This window comes from Podarcis muralis, chromosome 13 (assembly GCF_964188315.1).
Source record: "Podarcis muralis chromosome 13, rPodMur119.hap1.1, whole genome shotgun sequence".
In the NCBI taxonomy this organism is placed as follows: domain Eukaryota; kingdom Metazoa; phylum Chordata; class Lepidosauria; order Squamata; family Lacertidae; genus Podarcis; species Podarcis muralis.
The window spans coordinates 13,454,862-13,471,471 of NC_135667.1; the positions used below are offsets into that span (position 1 = coordinate 13,454,862).

Consider the following 16,610-nt stretch of genomic DNA (forward strand, 5'->3'; position numbering starts at 1 on the left):
ACGGTGTCCCACTGCGCCAGAAGTGGTTTAGTCACACCGTCCACATGAACCAAAAAGCTGTCTGTGGACAAAGACCGGCTCCCTTGGCCTGAAGCAAGATGAGCGTCGCACCCCATAGTCAAGTTTTACTTAACCATCCAGGTGTCCTTTACCTTTACCTTTACCTTTTACCATTACTTGGAAGGGCATATGGCATAATCAAGCACTATCTCAGGGGCACTGTGGGAAATAAATACATCTCCTGGCATTTTAGGAGGTTTACTATCATTTCTACCAGGATTAGCCTACATACATCCTTTCAAGGAAACATAATCCAAAATCTTCATGTCTGATAGATTATAACCTTGATGTGCATTTGCATCCTTTGCACCTTTTAAGTACAGCCTTCTATTTTCCCCCCTCATATATTAGCTCCACCATGTTCTCAGAAGTATTTCTTTTAACAACAGTGTGGAGGAAACAGTTTCCTTTGATCAAAACGGGGAATTGTTTGCTGGATTTGATATTATAAACTGGATCACATTTCCAAACCACTCCTTCCTCAGGGTCAAAGTTGGAAAGATTGATCCAATGGTTCACCAGGACAATGTCTTCATCATTAATGAGGATGTCATCGTATGGCCCAACCAGTTTAAACAGGTAGTGACTGTGCATATTTTGGGATCTATTGAATAATTTCCTCAATGTTCAAAAAGTCACATTGTCTCCAGTTTTTGAAGTGGATGTTAGAATGCTGGAGACAAATGTACAGAATTCAAGCAACACTGTCGCAATGCATATTTTGTCTCATGTTTTCTTAATGTGGGCAAAGGGCTCCAGTTATAGGGAAGTTCACCACATAAACACGACGTGCTCTCAAGAATTCATTATATTTCCATATGACAGTATCAACCCATTCCTTCACTGCAAAGAAATAATAATGAAATCAAAGCTCCACAACCTGTTTTTGGATTTTTTTAAAAAACTACTTTATCATTTATTAACAGATATGCCCCATTTCCATATGCAATGATCACTGCAGTTCAGGTTATAGAAGAGCTAAAAAAGAAGGGAAGGCATTTTGCTGCTATGATTGCTTTCCATGTCCAGAAGGGAAGATTTCAAACCAGAAAGGTAAGAAATGTCATATGTAGATGTGTTCTGTTTAACAGGTGCCACCTATTTAACACATGGATACTATTTATTTTATAAATAGATCGGCTACAATCCAGCTTGCTCCCATCAGCCTTTTAAATGCTTAAACTAATTGCTCTAACATTCAAAATGGTAAAATCTTAGCACACACAAAGCATATGTAAAGGGCTAATGGCAAGAACCGTAGAACTCTGTGATGTCATACACTCTGTGGCAGTTAGTTGAACGGTCTTAACAGTTAGAACAGGAGGTTTGTTGTGTGCTGCTGCTGTCTGCCTAAGAGTTATCTGAAGAAGTGTGCATGCACACAAAAGCTTATACCCTGAACTAACTTAGTTGGTTTCTAAGATGCTACTGGACAATTTTCTTATTTTCTTATTTTAGATAGATTAAACTGTTACATAGATTAAACTGTTAGCAATCTAAGTATCACCTACCTGCACTGAACATAACAATCTGCAACTGCAAGAATATTAAGTCAAAGTTATTTGTTCTTTAAACTTTATACAGAGAGTGTCTTGTGTAGTTTTTATAGGAGGGAAAATAGAAATAATAAAAGGGTCAAACAATCCAGGGCTGTCTTCCACATATTTCACATGAGGTAACTTGGGTGACTGAAGAGAATATCAGACAAATTCATAGATGATAAGCATATTAGTGGGTTGGATCAGTTGAAACAAAAAGACTGTGCAAGCCCCACAAATCACGACGTGTGACACGTTCAGCCGCTAGCAGGATGGCTGAGATTTGTTTATATTTCTGGATTTGCTTGGGACCCATGAGAAAGCAGAATTTCTATTATAATTACAGTGATACCTCAGGTTAAGTACTTAATTGGATCAGGAAGTCTGTTCTTAACCTGAAGCGTTCTTAACCTGCACTTTCCCATTGAAAGTAATGGAAAAGGGGATTGATCTGTTCCAGACAATAAAAATCGCCTCCTAAAACAGCAATTTAACACAAATTTTAGTGTCTAACAAGACCATTGATTCATAAAATGAAGGCAAAAATCAATGTACTTTACTATAAAATAAATAAGACAGTATTGTAGATGAAAAAATTTTTTTAAAAAAATTCTTACATGCACTGATGATAGTCATTGTTTGGATGGGGTTTTTTTATCCATTTCTGCAGTCACACAATTAACCAGTGGCTGAACTGGGCTCCACATGATCCCCCAAACAATGGCAGAAGGCAGAGTCCTCCAGAAGTCCCCCAAACGAAGGAACAAAGCAGAGACAAAGGCACAGGGCAGACTCACATAAACAAATCCCAAACATGGCTAGGTGCTACACCTGGGGATGGGGCAAGGGTTGGTAAAGGACTTTTTGGCCCAGGCCCGTCTTTCTTTTCTTAACAGCTTCACAGTTCTTGGTCTTCGTTAGGTAAGTGCTTCTTACCTAACTTTGGGGCTGGGATGCGACCCCCTGGGCATCCTCCTGATGTCAGGGCCTGGCTCCGGGGATTTGCAGAGGCCTCAGAGAGCTCCCGCTGCTGGAGCCCAGTCATGGAGGCTCCGTAGGCCCCGCGGATGTCTGGGCTTGGCTCTGGGCAGCGGTGAGGCCTCCAAGAGCTTGGGACACTTACTTCTGGGTTAAAAACATTTGTAACCCAAAACACCATAACTCAAGGCATTCATAACCAGAGGTACCACTGTACTACAAAATTAACATTTGATATTTCAAGTTCACTACCCACATTCAGGAACAGAATGCCATACTTAAATATCATATTATATCTATTTTTCATATTTGATTTCAGACATGGATGACTGTTTTCAATGTTCAGAAGATCATTATCCAAACATTGGCCAAGATGGATGCCTCCCAAAATACATAAGCTTCCTGACTTACAATGAGCCTCTGGGGATTATATTGACCACGTTTGCAGTGTTTTTTTCTTTAATCACAACTTTGGTTCTTAGAATATTCCTCAAGCACCAGGACACTCCCATAGTCAAAGCCAATAATCGGAACCTCACCTATGTTCTCCTCTCCACTCTCCTCCTCTCCTTTCTTTGTGCTTTGCTCTTCATTGGCAAACCAGATGAAGTGACATGTCTCCTACGACAAACTACTTTTGGTGCAATCTTCTCAGTGGCAGTTTCCTGTATATTAGCCAAAACCACAATAGTAGTTCTAGCTTTCATGGCTATCAAACCAGGCTCTAGGATGAGGAGATGGGTGGGAAAACAAGTGGCAACCTTTATTGTTCTTTCCAGCTTCCTTGTTCAGACTGTTTTTATTACGGTGTGGCTGGCAACCTGTCCCCCATTCCCAGATGTTGACATGCACTCAATCAATGAAGAAATTGTACTAGAATGCAATGAAGGGTCAAATACCATGTTTTACTCTGTTTTGAGCTTCATGGGTTTCCTGGCCATTGCCAGCTTAACTTTGGCTTTCCTAGCTAGGAAGTTGCCCGATAGTTTTAATGAAGCCAAGTTTATCACTTTCAGCATGTTGGTCTTCTGCAGTGTGTGGTTGTCTTTTGTCCCAACTTACTTGAGCACAAAAGGGAAACACATGGTGGCTGTGGAGATCTTCTCCATCTTGGCCTCTAGTGGTGGCTTACTGTGCTGCATCTTTTTCCCAAAATGCTTTGTCATTTTGCTGAGGCCAGAACTGAACAGCAGGGGACAACTAACAAGAAGAAATAAAGAATAATCAAGTACCTCATCAAGTCAACTGACACACCTGTAATCTTACTGATTTCAATTGCATCAAAATAATTGATGATTGACAGATACATTCCAATTCACAAATGATGTTTTTTGAGTTGCAACGAGTGATATAAATATGCAGTTCTCAACACACTGGGTGATAACCATTGTTACACATACTCAGAGTACATCCACATAAATATAACCCATAACTCCCTTGAATTTAATGGTCATGCTCTGAGTATGACTTGGATTAGACATCACCCTTTCAGAATAATATGGGAATACATTATAATTATTATTGCTTTGAAGTAAAATTTTCTAAATATCAATAGCTCACTAAAAAGAATAAAAGAAGGGGCCTAGCATCTGTCTCTCCCACTTAAGAAAAGGCTTTGGCTGAGATATGATAAACATGTTTTCTTTAAAATATTGCACAGCATCTGTGATTCAAAGCAAGTGATTACCTATCCTGTAATTATTCAGAATTACATTTTCTATCCTGCCCTAGGGTCCTCTTCTGTCCACATGCAAATGTTGAAACTAAGACTGGAGGGTCTTATTAATAACTATGAACTCTATTTGGTTGGGTCTATAGACATACAGAGACTCATGAGTCTGGCTTTGAATCAGCTGTGTGAGTGACAATTCAAGTTAGGCTTTGCTGCTCAGGATCACGGGAATGGCAGTAACAGAAGAGGTGAACTTGTGCCTAAATAAAGAGTACCTTTCAAGATGGTAGTGTTTCGATTGCTAGTGCTCTTACTGTTGGTGCATGGGATGTGCAAGTTTCATCATATTCCTCAATGTTCCATCAGGGTACCTATCCCTATTCTTCACAAATATTATCAGTCAGGAGACCTCATCATTGCTGGCATTATTTATCAGATCTACATATTTTCAGATACCCTATCCTTTGAGAAACACCCATCTCAGGAATTTTCAGATGACCATATGTAAGTAGGTGCACGTTTCATCCAGATTTACTAGAAGTCAGAATAAATAAAAACACCTTATTGAATTTTTTCTTCTGTAGCTGTATTAAAAAAATTGATTTACCCATTTCAAACACTCATTTCTTTTATTCCAAATTTTATTGAAGAATTTTAAAACATTTACGAAGCTTAAAATATTGGCTTACACGACAAACACTTGTACAAATGTCCAGTCTTGCCTGCAGACATCCACGTGGCATCAAAACAGGCTTGAAACATGTATTACATTACAAATTAAAATTCTAAAATTCATGAACCAGTTTACTTTTATAAGTCTGTGAGATGTGAGATTGCAACCTGTTTTTGTACAGTATCTGAAATGGATACTGAACTGAAAAGTAGTCAATGTTCTAATCTGAAGTAGATTACCTTTGATGCAGCATCTAACTCTCAATACAGGGTGCTGACTCACCTCTACCAGCACATCCTGGCCTTGGCATTTGCTGTAAAGGAGATCAATGAAACTCCCCAGAACTTGCCCAACGTCACCCTGGGCTTCCACATTTATAAAAGCCATTTCAGTGCAAGCTGGACCTACGAAGCCTCAATGGAGCTTCTCTCAAGAAGGGCCGAGGTCATCCCTAACTATAAATGTGATGCTGAGAGCATTCCAATAGCAGTCATTTGGGGACCTAACTCTAATGTCTTCACATGGCACCCAGCCTGTCTACCTACAAGATACCACAAGTAAGATCTGAATACATTCACACCTGAATTTCACCAAATTCATGCTTTCAGAAGCAATACATGAAATGCAGCCATTCTTTGAAAGTCCCACTTCTCCGGATTTTGCAAAGCAGTTCTCCAATCAAATAATGTGTCAAAAAATGCACAGATTAAGGTAAAGTGTGCATAAAAAATGGACATTAGTAAAAATATCCTTCAAATGCATTGTATTTGTAAATATTGCTTTACAAAGATGTGCATGTTAGGCAAAATTTGAATACAACAAGTTTTGTGTTTTAGGAGAAATTTTCATGAAGCTTAAAAAAACACACGCCTCATTCATGCAGTTAAATAACTTAAATAGGACTCACCAGCCCTAGAAAGAGGTGTGAAGGCCACTCCCTGCAAGGCCCTACTGAAGAGGCTCCTCATGAGGCCAGAGGAACATTACCTGGCTGTTATTTGATTGTTTCAATATGCTGTAAACCGCTTTGAGATTCTTATTAAAAATATAAAGCGGTATAGAAATAAATAAATAAATAAATAATAAAAAGAAACCTAAGAGAGATATTGAGAAATATTGACAAATCCTCCCAATCTTAAAACACACACACAGGGAAAGAGAAATCAGTAAGGAGTTGCAAGGGTTGGGGGTCAGATTTAGCCAAAGCACAAATCCTGAACGGGACCAATTTGAATTAGTTAGAAACAGTCCCAGATTTGGTCTGGCCTGCAGGAGTGATCGGGGGCTGTTGGGGCATGGTCTTGGTAGGAAGAATGAGATTTGTGTTCTCATGGCTGTACAAACCAGCGGATTGAAGCACACAATAAAACTGAGCAATTATATACGCTAGGCTCAGTATCTGGTGAGTTGAGGTTTCAATCCTGCTAGTTGCAGGGACCTACTTCCTCAGCGTGTTCTTTGCAGGAAATGCACAGGGAAAGTAGACTCCAGTAGGTGAACAGATAATTCAGTCCTGCAGACTGCAGGATCTACTTAACCATTATGGTCCCAGCCAGAAATGTGCAGAAGAAAGAAAGCACAAGTACACACAAGTAATTGTTTCATATTGAAAACCATTCTTCTTTTTTTCTTTTTTTTAAATATATATATAAAAAACCTTAGCTCATATATGGCTCTTCCCCAGTCATGAATAAAAAGTCTAAAGGAGTTTTCTTCCAAAAAATGTTCCCAAATGGGGACCATCAATATAGAGGAATTCATAGAATCATAGAATCATAGAGTTGGAAGAGACCACAAGGGCCATCGAGTCCAACCCCCTGCCAAGCAGGAAACACCATCAGAGCACTCCTGACATATGGTTGTCAAACCTCTGCTTAAAGACCTCCAAAGAAGGAGACTCCACCACACTCCTTGGCAGCAAATTCCACTGTCGAACAGCTCTTACTGTCAGGAAGTTCTTCCTAATGTTTAGGTGGAATCTTCTTTCTTGTAGCTTGTATCCATTGCTCCGTGTCCGCTTCTCTGGAGCAGCAGAAAACAGCCTTTCTCCCTCCTCTATGTGACATCCTTTTATATATTTGAACATGGCTATCATATCACCCCTTAACCTCCTCTTCTCCAGGCTAAACATGCCCAGCTCCCTTAGCCATTCCTCATAAGACATCGTTTCCAGGCCTTTGAATTATCCAGTTACTACTGCATTTCCAGTGGACATGGATTGGAGTGGTTTCTCAAGTTAGGGAAAATACAGAAGGTTTTATAGAGAATGTACTTCCAGTGTTTTCCCAGAGTGGCATCTGCTTTGACTTCATAGAAACATTCCCAAAGCTAACATCTTCCAGTGGAATCACAGACATGGTGGGGGAGGGCTTTCACGCTATCAGTGTTATTATGGGGAGCACATGGTTGTACATGGAGAAATTCAGACAATGATGGTATTGAAAATGGTGCCCCAGATTGTAAAATTTGAGCATATACCAATGAGGACCAAGGGTAAAGTCTGGTTCATGACAGCCCAGATGGATATCACATCATTTCCATTCCAAAGAAATTGGGACATAAGTTTCCTTTATGGTTCTTTGTCCCTTGGAATTCACTCAGTGGATCTGTTAGCTTTCCAGAAGTTCCTTCAGATCAAGAACCCAAGCACAGAAAAAGAAGATGGTTCTATCAAGGACTTCTGGGAAATGTCATTTAACTGTTCATTCCCCATTTCTGTGACAGATAATATAGGTGGGCAAATCTGCACTGGGGGAGAGGAGATGGAGGCACTTCCTGTGCCTGTTTTTGAAATGAGAATGACAGCTCATAGCTACACCATCTACAATGCAGTCTATGCGGTGCACATGCTTTGCACATCAGACAGCCATCCTAATTCAAGCTCAGGGGAATGACAAAGGAAGTAAGATGGGAGCTTCCAAATCCACAACCGTGGCAGGTAATGTCCTGAAGATATTTCCATATATTTTGGTGGGGAACAAATGGGTGAGTTTCTCAAGCTTCCATGAGTTTAACATAAACTTATTATCGGAGAAAAACTTTACAATAAATCTAGCCTTTGTTTCCTCCCCCCCCCCCTGCTGCAAATCTCTCTGTAGTTTGTTAAAGAATTTCTTACCATCCCTTCACCTGTGGACCTGTGCACTTTTTGGGGAAGGAGTTTCATAACTTGGTGCTGCTCTGAATCTTTTGCCTTCAAAGCATGTACCATCAGTCTCAGAGCAACATGCTCTGGCACCAGCAGTGACGAACAGGCAGAGGCGTGGCTGTTGCGGGTCGCGGAGGCGTAGTGCATGTCGCAGTGTGTGTGCAATGTGCTTTACGGGGGGTGGCGCACAGCGCGCATCCCAGGGGTGTGTGGTGAGCAGTGCACGTTCCCGGGGGCGGCACAGATGGCACCCTCCGGATGGCACCTGGGGCAGCCTGCTGCCCCCGCCCCACCTTTGTCCTCAAGTGGGTACCATACCACTGAGCCAAAGCTCTTCCCAAGGTGCCTTACTGGTTAAGTATCTCCTTCTACAGCACACTGTGTGGAAGCTATAGCTAAGGTGTAAATGAACAAACTTGACAAGACAACGATCATTATATATCTAAAAATTTGTACAGCTTATAAAAGTTTAAGCTGAAACTTGGCATATACTATGTACGGTGGTACCTCGGGTTAAGTACTTAATTCGTTCCGGAGGTCCGTTCTTAACCTGAAACTGTTCTTAACCTGAAGCACCACTTTAGCCAATGGGGCCTCCTGCTGCCGCCGCGCCACCAGAGCACAATTTCTGTTCTTATCCTGAAGCAAAGTTCTTAACCCGAGGCACTGTTTCTGGGTTAGCAGAGTCTGTAACCTGAAGCATATGTAACCCGAGGTACCACTGTATTCTCATTAGCTTTGCCAATATCACAAGCAGCAACAGCATCAGAATTGCTAATCTATAATCAATTAAAAACAGCAAATCACAATGCATAAAAGTGTTCCTGAACTCCTCTCTTTCCTGCTGCTGCTGCTGCTGCTCTCAAAGTCATGTTCTGGGAAAGACTCCCAGGGCTGGATGGTGATAGTGCTGCAGATGTAGACAATATTCCTTGATGTTTTAAGTTTTAAGTGACCTTTTGCTTTTTCTAACATTAGCTTGCAAAAAGCTTTCATGGAATCATAATCCCGTGCCTTGGTTATACTTTCACCCTGTTTATGATAACATAGTTTGAGCTTTTATATGTATCTTCCATCTTATTTTCATTATTTAGCTCCATCAGATTCTCAGAAGTATTTCATTTAACAACAGTGCAGGAGAAAAGGTGCGTTTTGACGCAAATGGTGAATTAATTGCTGGCTTTGACATTATAAACTGGTTCATGTTTCCAAATCAGTCCTTTCTTAGAGTCAAAGTTGGGAAGATAGACTCCCTGGGTATCCAGGAAAAACCGTTCACCATTCATGAGGATGCCATTGTATGGCCCAACCCATTTAACCAGGTGGGTTCTCTGAATCTTTCAGGGTTCATTCCATCACTTGTCCCATAGTTGTTTCTCAGCATTCTGTAAATTTATTTAGCCCAATTCAAACTATGGCTTTCAATCTGAACATTCCCATTGTAGTTGAATAATAGTGTGCCAATTAATGTTCATTCTGGGGGTGGCAGGGAAGACTGGCAATTCCACTCACCACTGAATAATAATAATAATAATAATAAATTTTATTTATATCCCGCCCTCCCCAGCCGAAGCCAGGCTCAGGGCGGCTAACAACACCAAATAGTGCGACATTATAAAAACATTATAAAAATTAATTAAAATCAAGATTGATGGCAGCCATAAAGTTTTGTAAAGGTTGCCAAAGGAGGGAGTCAGGCTGCGCCCTAACCAAATGCCTGGCGGAACAACTCTGTCTTGCAGGCCCTACGGAAAGATGTCAAGTCCTGCAGGGCCCTTGTCTCTTGTGACAGAGCATTCCACCAGGTTGGAGCCGCAGCCGAAAAGGCCCTGGCTCTAGTTGAGGCCAGCCTAACCTCTCTGTGGCCTGGGACCTTCAAGGTGTTTTTGTTTGAAGACCGTAAGTTCCTCTGTGGGGCATACCAGGAGAGGCGGTCCCGTAGGTACGAGGGCCCTAGGCCGTATAGGGCTTTGAAGGTTAAAACCAGCACCTTAAACCTGATCCTGTACTCCACCGGGAGCCAGTGCAACTGGTATAGCACCGGATGAATGTGATCTCTAAGCGAAGACCCCGTAAGGAGTCTCGCTGCGGCATTCTGCACCCGCTGGAGTTTTTGGGTCAGTCTCAAGGGCAGCCCCACGTAGAGCGAGTTACAATAATCCAGTCTGGAGGTGACCGTCGCGTGGATCACAGTAGCTAGGTCAGGGCGAGAGAGGTAAGGAGCCAACTGCTTAGCTTGGCGGAGATGAAAAAATGCCGCCTTTGTAATAGCTGCAATCTGCGCCTCCATGGAGAGGGAGGTATCGAAGATTACACCCAAACTCTTAACGGACGGTGCTGGCACTAATTGCACCCCCGCAAGAGATGGGAGTTGCCCCCTCATTCCCGTATCATCCCGTCCCAGCCAGAGGACCTCTGTCTTCGAAGGATTTAACTTCAACCGGCTCCCACGTAACCATCCAGCCACAGCTTCCAAGCATCTGATCAGTGTGTCTGGGGCCGAGTCAGGATGGCCATCCATCAGCAGATAGAGTTGGGTGTCATCAGCATACTGATGGCAGCCCAGCCCAAAACTCCGGACAAGCTGGGTGAGGGGGCGCATAAAGATGTTAAAAAGCGTTGGGGAGAGAATCGCACCCTGAGGCACTCCACACACCAAGGAGTGGCGCGATGACAATTCCCCCCCAAGCGCCACCCTCTGTCCCCGACCAGAGAGAAACGAGCGCAGCCATTGAAGGACTGTGCCCTGGATCCCCACGTCGGCAAGGCGGTGGTCCAGAAGTTCGTGATCGACCATGTCAAAAGCTGCTGACAAGTCTAGAAGAATCAGCAGCCCCGACCCGCCTCGATCCAGCTGTCTACGAAGATCATCTGTTAGGGCAACCAGAGCCGTCTCGGTCCCATGACCAGCGCGGAAGCCGGACTGGAATGGATCCAGAGCCGATGTTTCATCCAGAAACCCACCAAGCTGTTCAGCAACCGCTCTCTCAATCACCTTACCCAGGAACGGAAGATTCGAAACCGGGCGGTAATTGGATAGATCTAAAGGATCTAATGATGTTTTCTTTAAGAGCGGGCGCACCACTGCCTCCTTCAGTTCCCCTGGGAATGTCCCTGTGCCAAGGGACAAATTGATGATATCCCCCAGGAGAGCCCGCACCTCGTCTGGACACGCTCTAATCAGCCAAGACGGGCACGGGTCAAGAGGACAGGTGGTGGGCTTTCCAGCTCGGAGGAGTCTGTCCACATCGGCTGGGGATATCCGGTCGAATACTGGACCCGAGGGCAGTCGAGGGGCCTCCAGTTCCTTTATTGTATCCAAATTGGCAGGGAGGTCATGGCGGAGCAACAAGACCTTCTCCGCAAAAAAGCTCGCAAATGCCTCACAGCTGTGTGTCAAATTGTTATTTAAATTTGGCTGTCCTTCGAGGGACGTTAAAGACCGAATTATACTAAATAATTGTGCCGGGCGAGAGCTAGCGGATGCAATGGAGGCCGAGAAGTAGGACTTCTTAGCGGCCTTCACAGCCATCTCGTAGGTTTTCATAAAAACCCTATAAGATGTTCTTGAAGCTCCGTCACGGGCACGCCGCCATACTCGCTCTAGCCGTCTGAGGTCCCGCTTCATTTTCCGGAGCTCCTCGGTAAACCAGGGAGCCCGGTTTCTGCGGGGTCGCAGAGGGCGCTTAGGTGCGATCTCATTGATGGCTGCCAGGAGATGGGTATTCCAGCCCTCAACAAGCTCAGTCAATGAGTCGCCAGGGGGAGAAAGGTCCCGCAAGGCTTGACGGAATCTATCAGGGTCCATCAGCCTCTGCGGGCGAGCCCAAATCGGCTCGCCACCTAAGCAGGGTGGGGGTGGAACGTCAATCCTGGCTTTCAGAGCGTAGTGATCAGACCATGGCACCTTCATCGAAGGACACATGATCACATCTATACCAGCGCCAAAGATCAAATCCAGCGTGTGGCCTGCTTGATGTGTGGGGCCCGAAACAAACTGGGAGAGCCCTAGTGTCGCCATGGAAGACACCAGGTCCAGAGCCTGTGAGGAGGGAGTGGCATCAGCATGGATGTTGAAGTCCCCCAATACCAATAGGTTAGGGAACTCCAAGGCCCAGCCGGCCACCGCCTCCAGCAGGCCTGACAGGGTGGCTGCTGGTGCGCTAGGTGGCCGGTACACCAGCCAGACAGCCAAGCTCACCTCGGAGCCCCACACTAGGCCAACACATTCAATGCCGGGGATCGATGGTGATGGTAGAGCCCTGAAAGAACAATCTTCCCGGATTAATAATGCCACCCCTCCCCCCCGGCCCACAGTCCGCGACTGGTGGAGGACGGAGAAACCCGGGGGCGCCATCTCTCGTAAAGTAACAGTATCCCCTTCGCGCACCCAGGTCTCCGTCACACAAGCCAGGTCGACCCCCTGCGAGATGAAGAAATCTCGCAGGGTGGCGGTTTTGCTGCCTATAGACCTGGCATTGCACAACACCAGTGACGGAGGTGAGTAATCTTTGCTCACCCTACCCTCGTCTCTCGGGATGGGGCGCAGATTGGAAGGGGTACGAGCATATCCATATCTCGATCCCCTTCGCCTATGACATCTGCCCCCACCGCCATACCTCCCTCGCCCCTCCATGAATTACATGTGTTCTAACTATATGCAAAATGTATATATGTATGTATCCCCAAAATGGAACACTCTCATAATTTGAGTGTGGACTTCATACATATCAATGAAACAGGTGAAGACACACTTCTTCCAGGATGCTTTGACTTTTGTAATTAAATTTTGTAATTAAATTAAATTATTTTTGATTAAAATAATCATTTTAAGTGTTTGAGTCACACAGTTACAGTTTTGTGTTATTTATAAGATTATTTAGATTCAACATATCTTGCCTCTTTCCATACATAAGCTTTTAATTATTAATATTCCCTCTTGGTACTTCTGCCACCCTCAGAAACCTGGGGGATGATAGTCTAGGAAAGGGAATTATCTGTGGCAGTTCCCAAAATATGTCCCCTTCCCCACAGTGGGATGTCAAACAACCTCATTTATAGTTACTATTAATTGATGAAAATGCACCGCTTTAACCTGGCCACTGTTAACAATTTTCGAGTCAAAACATTTCTATTGTTCGACGCACATTCCTTTGTTTTGTTTTTAAATATTTTATTGATTTTAATGACTTTTTATGTTTTGATTTAATAACATATATATGGACTATATATATGTTGCTCACTGTTTTGTTGGCCTTTGTTGGCGCTGGGCTCCCGCGGCTTGCGGAGAGTTGCCTGCATGCCGAAGGCTGGGAGCGCTGAGCTCAGCGTGCCCAGGCTGCGTGCAGCTCTCCGCAAGGCGCGGGAGCCCAGCGCCGGGCTCCCACGGCTTGCGGAGAGTTGCCTGTTCTGGGGGCTGGGGTTGGGGGAAGCTCGGGCTTCCCCCGCCCCAGCCCCGCGCCTGGGGGAAAAATAATTCCCCCCCCTTTATTTCCCCCCCAAAAAACTAGGTGCGCCTTACGGGACAGTGCGTCCTATAGGGCGAAAAATATGGTAAATAAACCATACCATACCATAATATGAGCCAAGGACTCAAGTTCTAAAAGTCCACTGCATTTGTAATACTTTCTAGTGTTCGCAATATTTCCTAAAACATTATATTTTAATATTTATGGACAGACTCGGCCCATTTCTATATGTAATGATCATTGCGGTTCAGGTTATAGTCGGACCAAGAAGGAAGGGAAGCCATTTTGTTGCTATGATTGCATTCCATGTCCAGAAGGAAAGATTTCCAACCAGGAAGGTAAGAAAGGTTAAAAAATGCACACAGATTCACCCTTAAAATGAGCTGAGTAACAGCTGCAGAATCAGAAAGTGTGGAACCACCCATTCGGGTCAGCGGTTATTCTATTGAATTCCATCAAAATACTGAAGTAGTTAACAAAGTGCACAAGTATTTGCATTATTCCACAGAAATGACATTGAGTCAGAAATGATAAAATGTGGGGGGGGGGAGCGGTGTGGCCTTGTCTTTGTGAGCCAACAGAGACTTTGGCGAGTCAAATAAAAAAGAGGGATATAAAGCAAAAAGACTGTGGAAGCCTTCCGACCACCTCTGACTCTCTTTAAGAGCGTGTAATTAATATCTTCCTTCCTTCCTTCCTTCCTTCCTTCCTTCCTTCCTTCCTTCCTTCCTTCCTTTCTTTCTTTCTTCAGACATGGATGACTGTTTTCAATGTCCAGAAGATCAGTAAACAAACATTGGCCAGTCTAAATGTCTTCCAAAAGATAGAAGCTTCCTGTTTTACGATGAACCTCTGGGAATCAGTTTGGTCACTTTTGCTCTTTTATTGACTTTCATTACAGGTTTTGTGCTTAGGATCTTCATCAAGCACAAAGAGACTCCCATAGTCAAAGCCAACAATCGGACCCTCACCTATGTTCTCCTCATAGCCCTCATTCTCTCCTTCCTTTGTCCTTTGCTATTCATTGGCCAGCCCACAAAAATAACCTGCCTCCTTCGACAAACTGCTTTTGCAGTGATCTTCTCAGTAGCAGTGTCTTGCATCTTAGCAAAAACAACTATAGTGGTTCTAGCTTTCATGGCTACCAAGCCAGGGTCCAGAATGAGGAGATGGGTGGGGAAACATCTGGCCATCTCCATTGTTCTTTTCAGTTTCCTCATTCAAGTGATGATGTGTAGTGCCTGGCTGATAGTTGCTCCCCCACTCCCTGATTTAGACAAGCACTCAATGACTAAAGAAATTCTACTGCAATGTAATGAAGGATCAGTCACCATGTTCTACTGTGTCCTAGGCTTCATGGGAATGCTGGCCATGGTCAGTTTCACCGTGGCTTTCCTTGCTAGGAAGTTACCAGACAGTTTTAATGAAGCCAAGTTCATCACCTTCAGCATGTTGGTCTTTTGCAGTGTGTGGCTGTCCTTTGTTCCTACCTACCTGAGTACCAAGGGAAAGTACATGGCGGCTGTGGAGATCTTTTCTATTTTGGCCTCTAGTTTTGGATTACTGGGCTGCATCTTCTTCCCCAAATGTTATATCATTTTGCTGAGGCCAGAGTTAAACAGCAGGGGACAGCTTATCATAAGAAAGAATTAAAGCATGAACAAGTCTATTTGACAAAACTGTTCCCCAAATCCAATAGAGCAGCCCATATAGCTCTTCTCCCTGGACTTTCCCCTGACAAAGTATTCTGATACCAACAAGGAACACAGACAACTCTGTGGGCATGAACCATAGCAGAGCCATCCTTCCAAGTTCATTCTTCTCTGAATTTGATGTTCTTTCCCCCTCATACTAAAATTTAAAAAGGAACACTTCTGTACAAATATTTTAAATTATGAATTAAAAGCTAAGGGTTGCATTTCAGAGTACTAAAGATATTGTTGTAAAATTCATCATATTTTATAAGTGATTTAAAAAACCATGGAAGCGTAGTTCCAAGTAACTACTATGTGTAGAGTACCAAGGGAAAGTACATGGTGGCTGTGGAGATCTTTTCTATATGGCCTCTAGTTTTGAATTACTGGGCTGCATCTTCTTCCCCAAATGTTATATTGTTTTGGTGAGGCCCGAGTTAAACAGCAGGGGAAAGCTTATTATAAGAAAGAATTAAAGCATGAACAAGTCTATTTGACAAAACTGTTCCCCAAAGCCAACAGAGGAGCCCATATAGCTCTTCTCCCTGGATTTTCCCCTGACAAAGTACTCTGATTAAGGGAAGCAGTGGATCATGTATCCTAGACTCATAGACCAGGGAGGGACCCTAATTCCAGGATGCTGACTACACATTTTGGAAACTACATTGGTTACAAGGTCTTCCATAATGAGCTTCTAACGTCTTCCTTCCCCAATACAATAGTGGTCCCTTATTATCAAGTGAAAGGGAAATTAAAATAACAGTTCTGAATATGGGACAAACACATTTTCTTCAACAATTCCAGAGGGAATTCTAAGCACTGAATGATTAATTACATTGCTTCTTGATCATTAACAGGGCTATAATTTGAGCGGCTGCTTCTCAAAAAACAATGGGGACTTACAGTGGCCACTGGTAAACCTAATGCAAAGTATATTAAATTAATCAGAATTAATCAGTCTTGTGATCCACAAGTCTGATTTTGGATACTCCGACATTGCATCGTCTCAGGAAAATAAACTACCATTTAAACAAGACAATTTTTATCTTGGAGAAGATAAAACAGAGTTTTTGCATAGAACAACCAGTTGCCTTTGTATTGAGAATGGTGGTTTTAGTGTTCTTGCTGCTGGAACTGATTTCTTACAATGTATGTCAGGCTCACATAGCAAAATGCAAGCTCCAAAGTCCACACTGTCCACTTCACATGTATCATCAGCCAGGAGAGTTCCTCATTGGTGGCATTGTTTCCCATGGTGGCTTCATCTCCTCTCCAGCAACATTCACTGAGGAACCCCCACCAGCGCTGCCTGAAGAGCTTGTGTAAGAACTAAGCCACTCATTTATTTCAGTACAGGAATGATCAAACCAAGAGTTTCA

General features: G+C 43.5%; 1 protein-coding gene and 1 pseudogene across 1 annotated transcript; both read left to right on the forward strand.

Annotated features, from left to right (window-relative positions):
- Window positions 1-299: 299 nt before the first annotated feature.
- Window positions 300-3,911, forward strand: LOC144325264 (vomeronasal type-2 receptor 26-like). The gene is made up of 3 exons (XM_077917987.1): window positions 300-639; window positions 987-1,113; window positions 2,896-3,911. Exons 1-3 carry the CDS (start codon window positions 571-573, stop codon window positions 3,798-3,800), a joined length of 1,101 nt encoding a protein of 366 aa, XP_077774113.1. The 5' UTR covers window positions 300-570; the 3' UTR covers window positions 3,801-3,911.
- A 3,412-nt stretch (window positions 3,912-7,323) lies between these two features.
- Window positions 7,324-15,190, forward strand: LOC144325297 (vomeronasal type-2 receptor 26-like; annotated as a pseudogene).
- The last annotated feature ends 1,420 nt before the right edge of the window (window positions 15,191-16,610 follow it).

Excerpts from the sequence above, each read along its gene's own strand:
- LOC144325264 (XM_077917987.1), top strand. The coding sequence starts at position 571 with ATGGTTCACCAGGACAATGTCTTCATCATTAATGAGGATGTCATCGTA. Across the intron at positions 640-986 it reads GGCCCAACCAGTTTAAACAG|ATATGCCCCATTTCCATATG; the intron begins GTAGTGACTGTG and ends ATTTATTAACAG. Across the intron at positions 1,114-2,895 it reads GAAGATTTCAAACCAGAAAG|ACATGGATGACTGTTTTCAA; the intron begins GTAAGAAATGTC and ends ATTTGATTTCAG.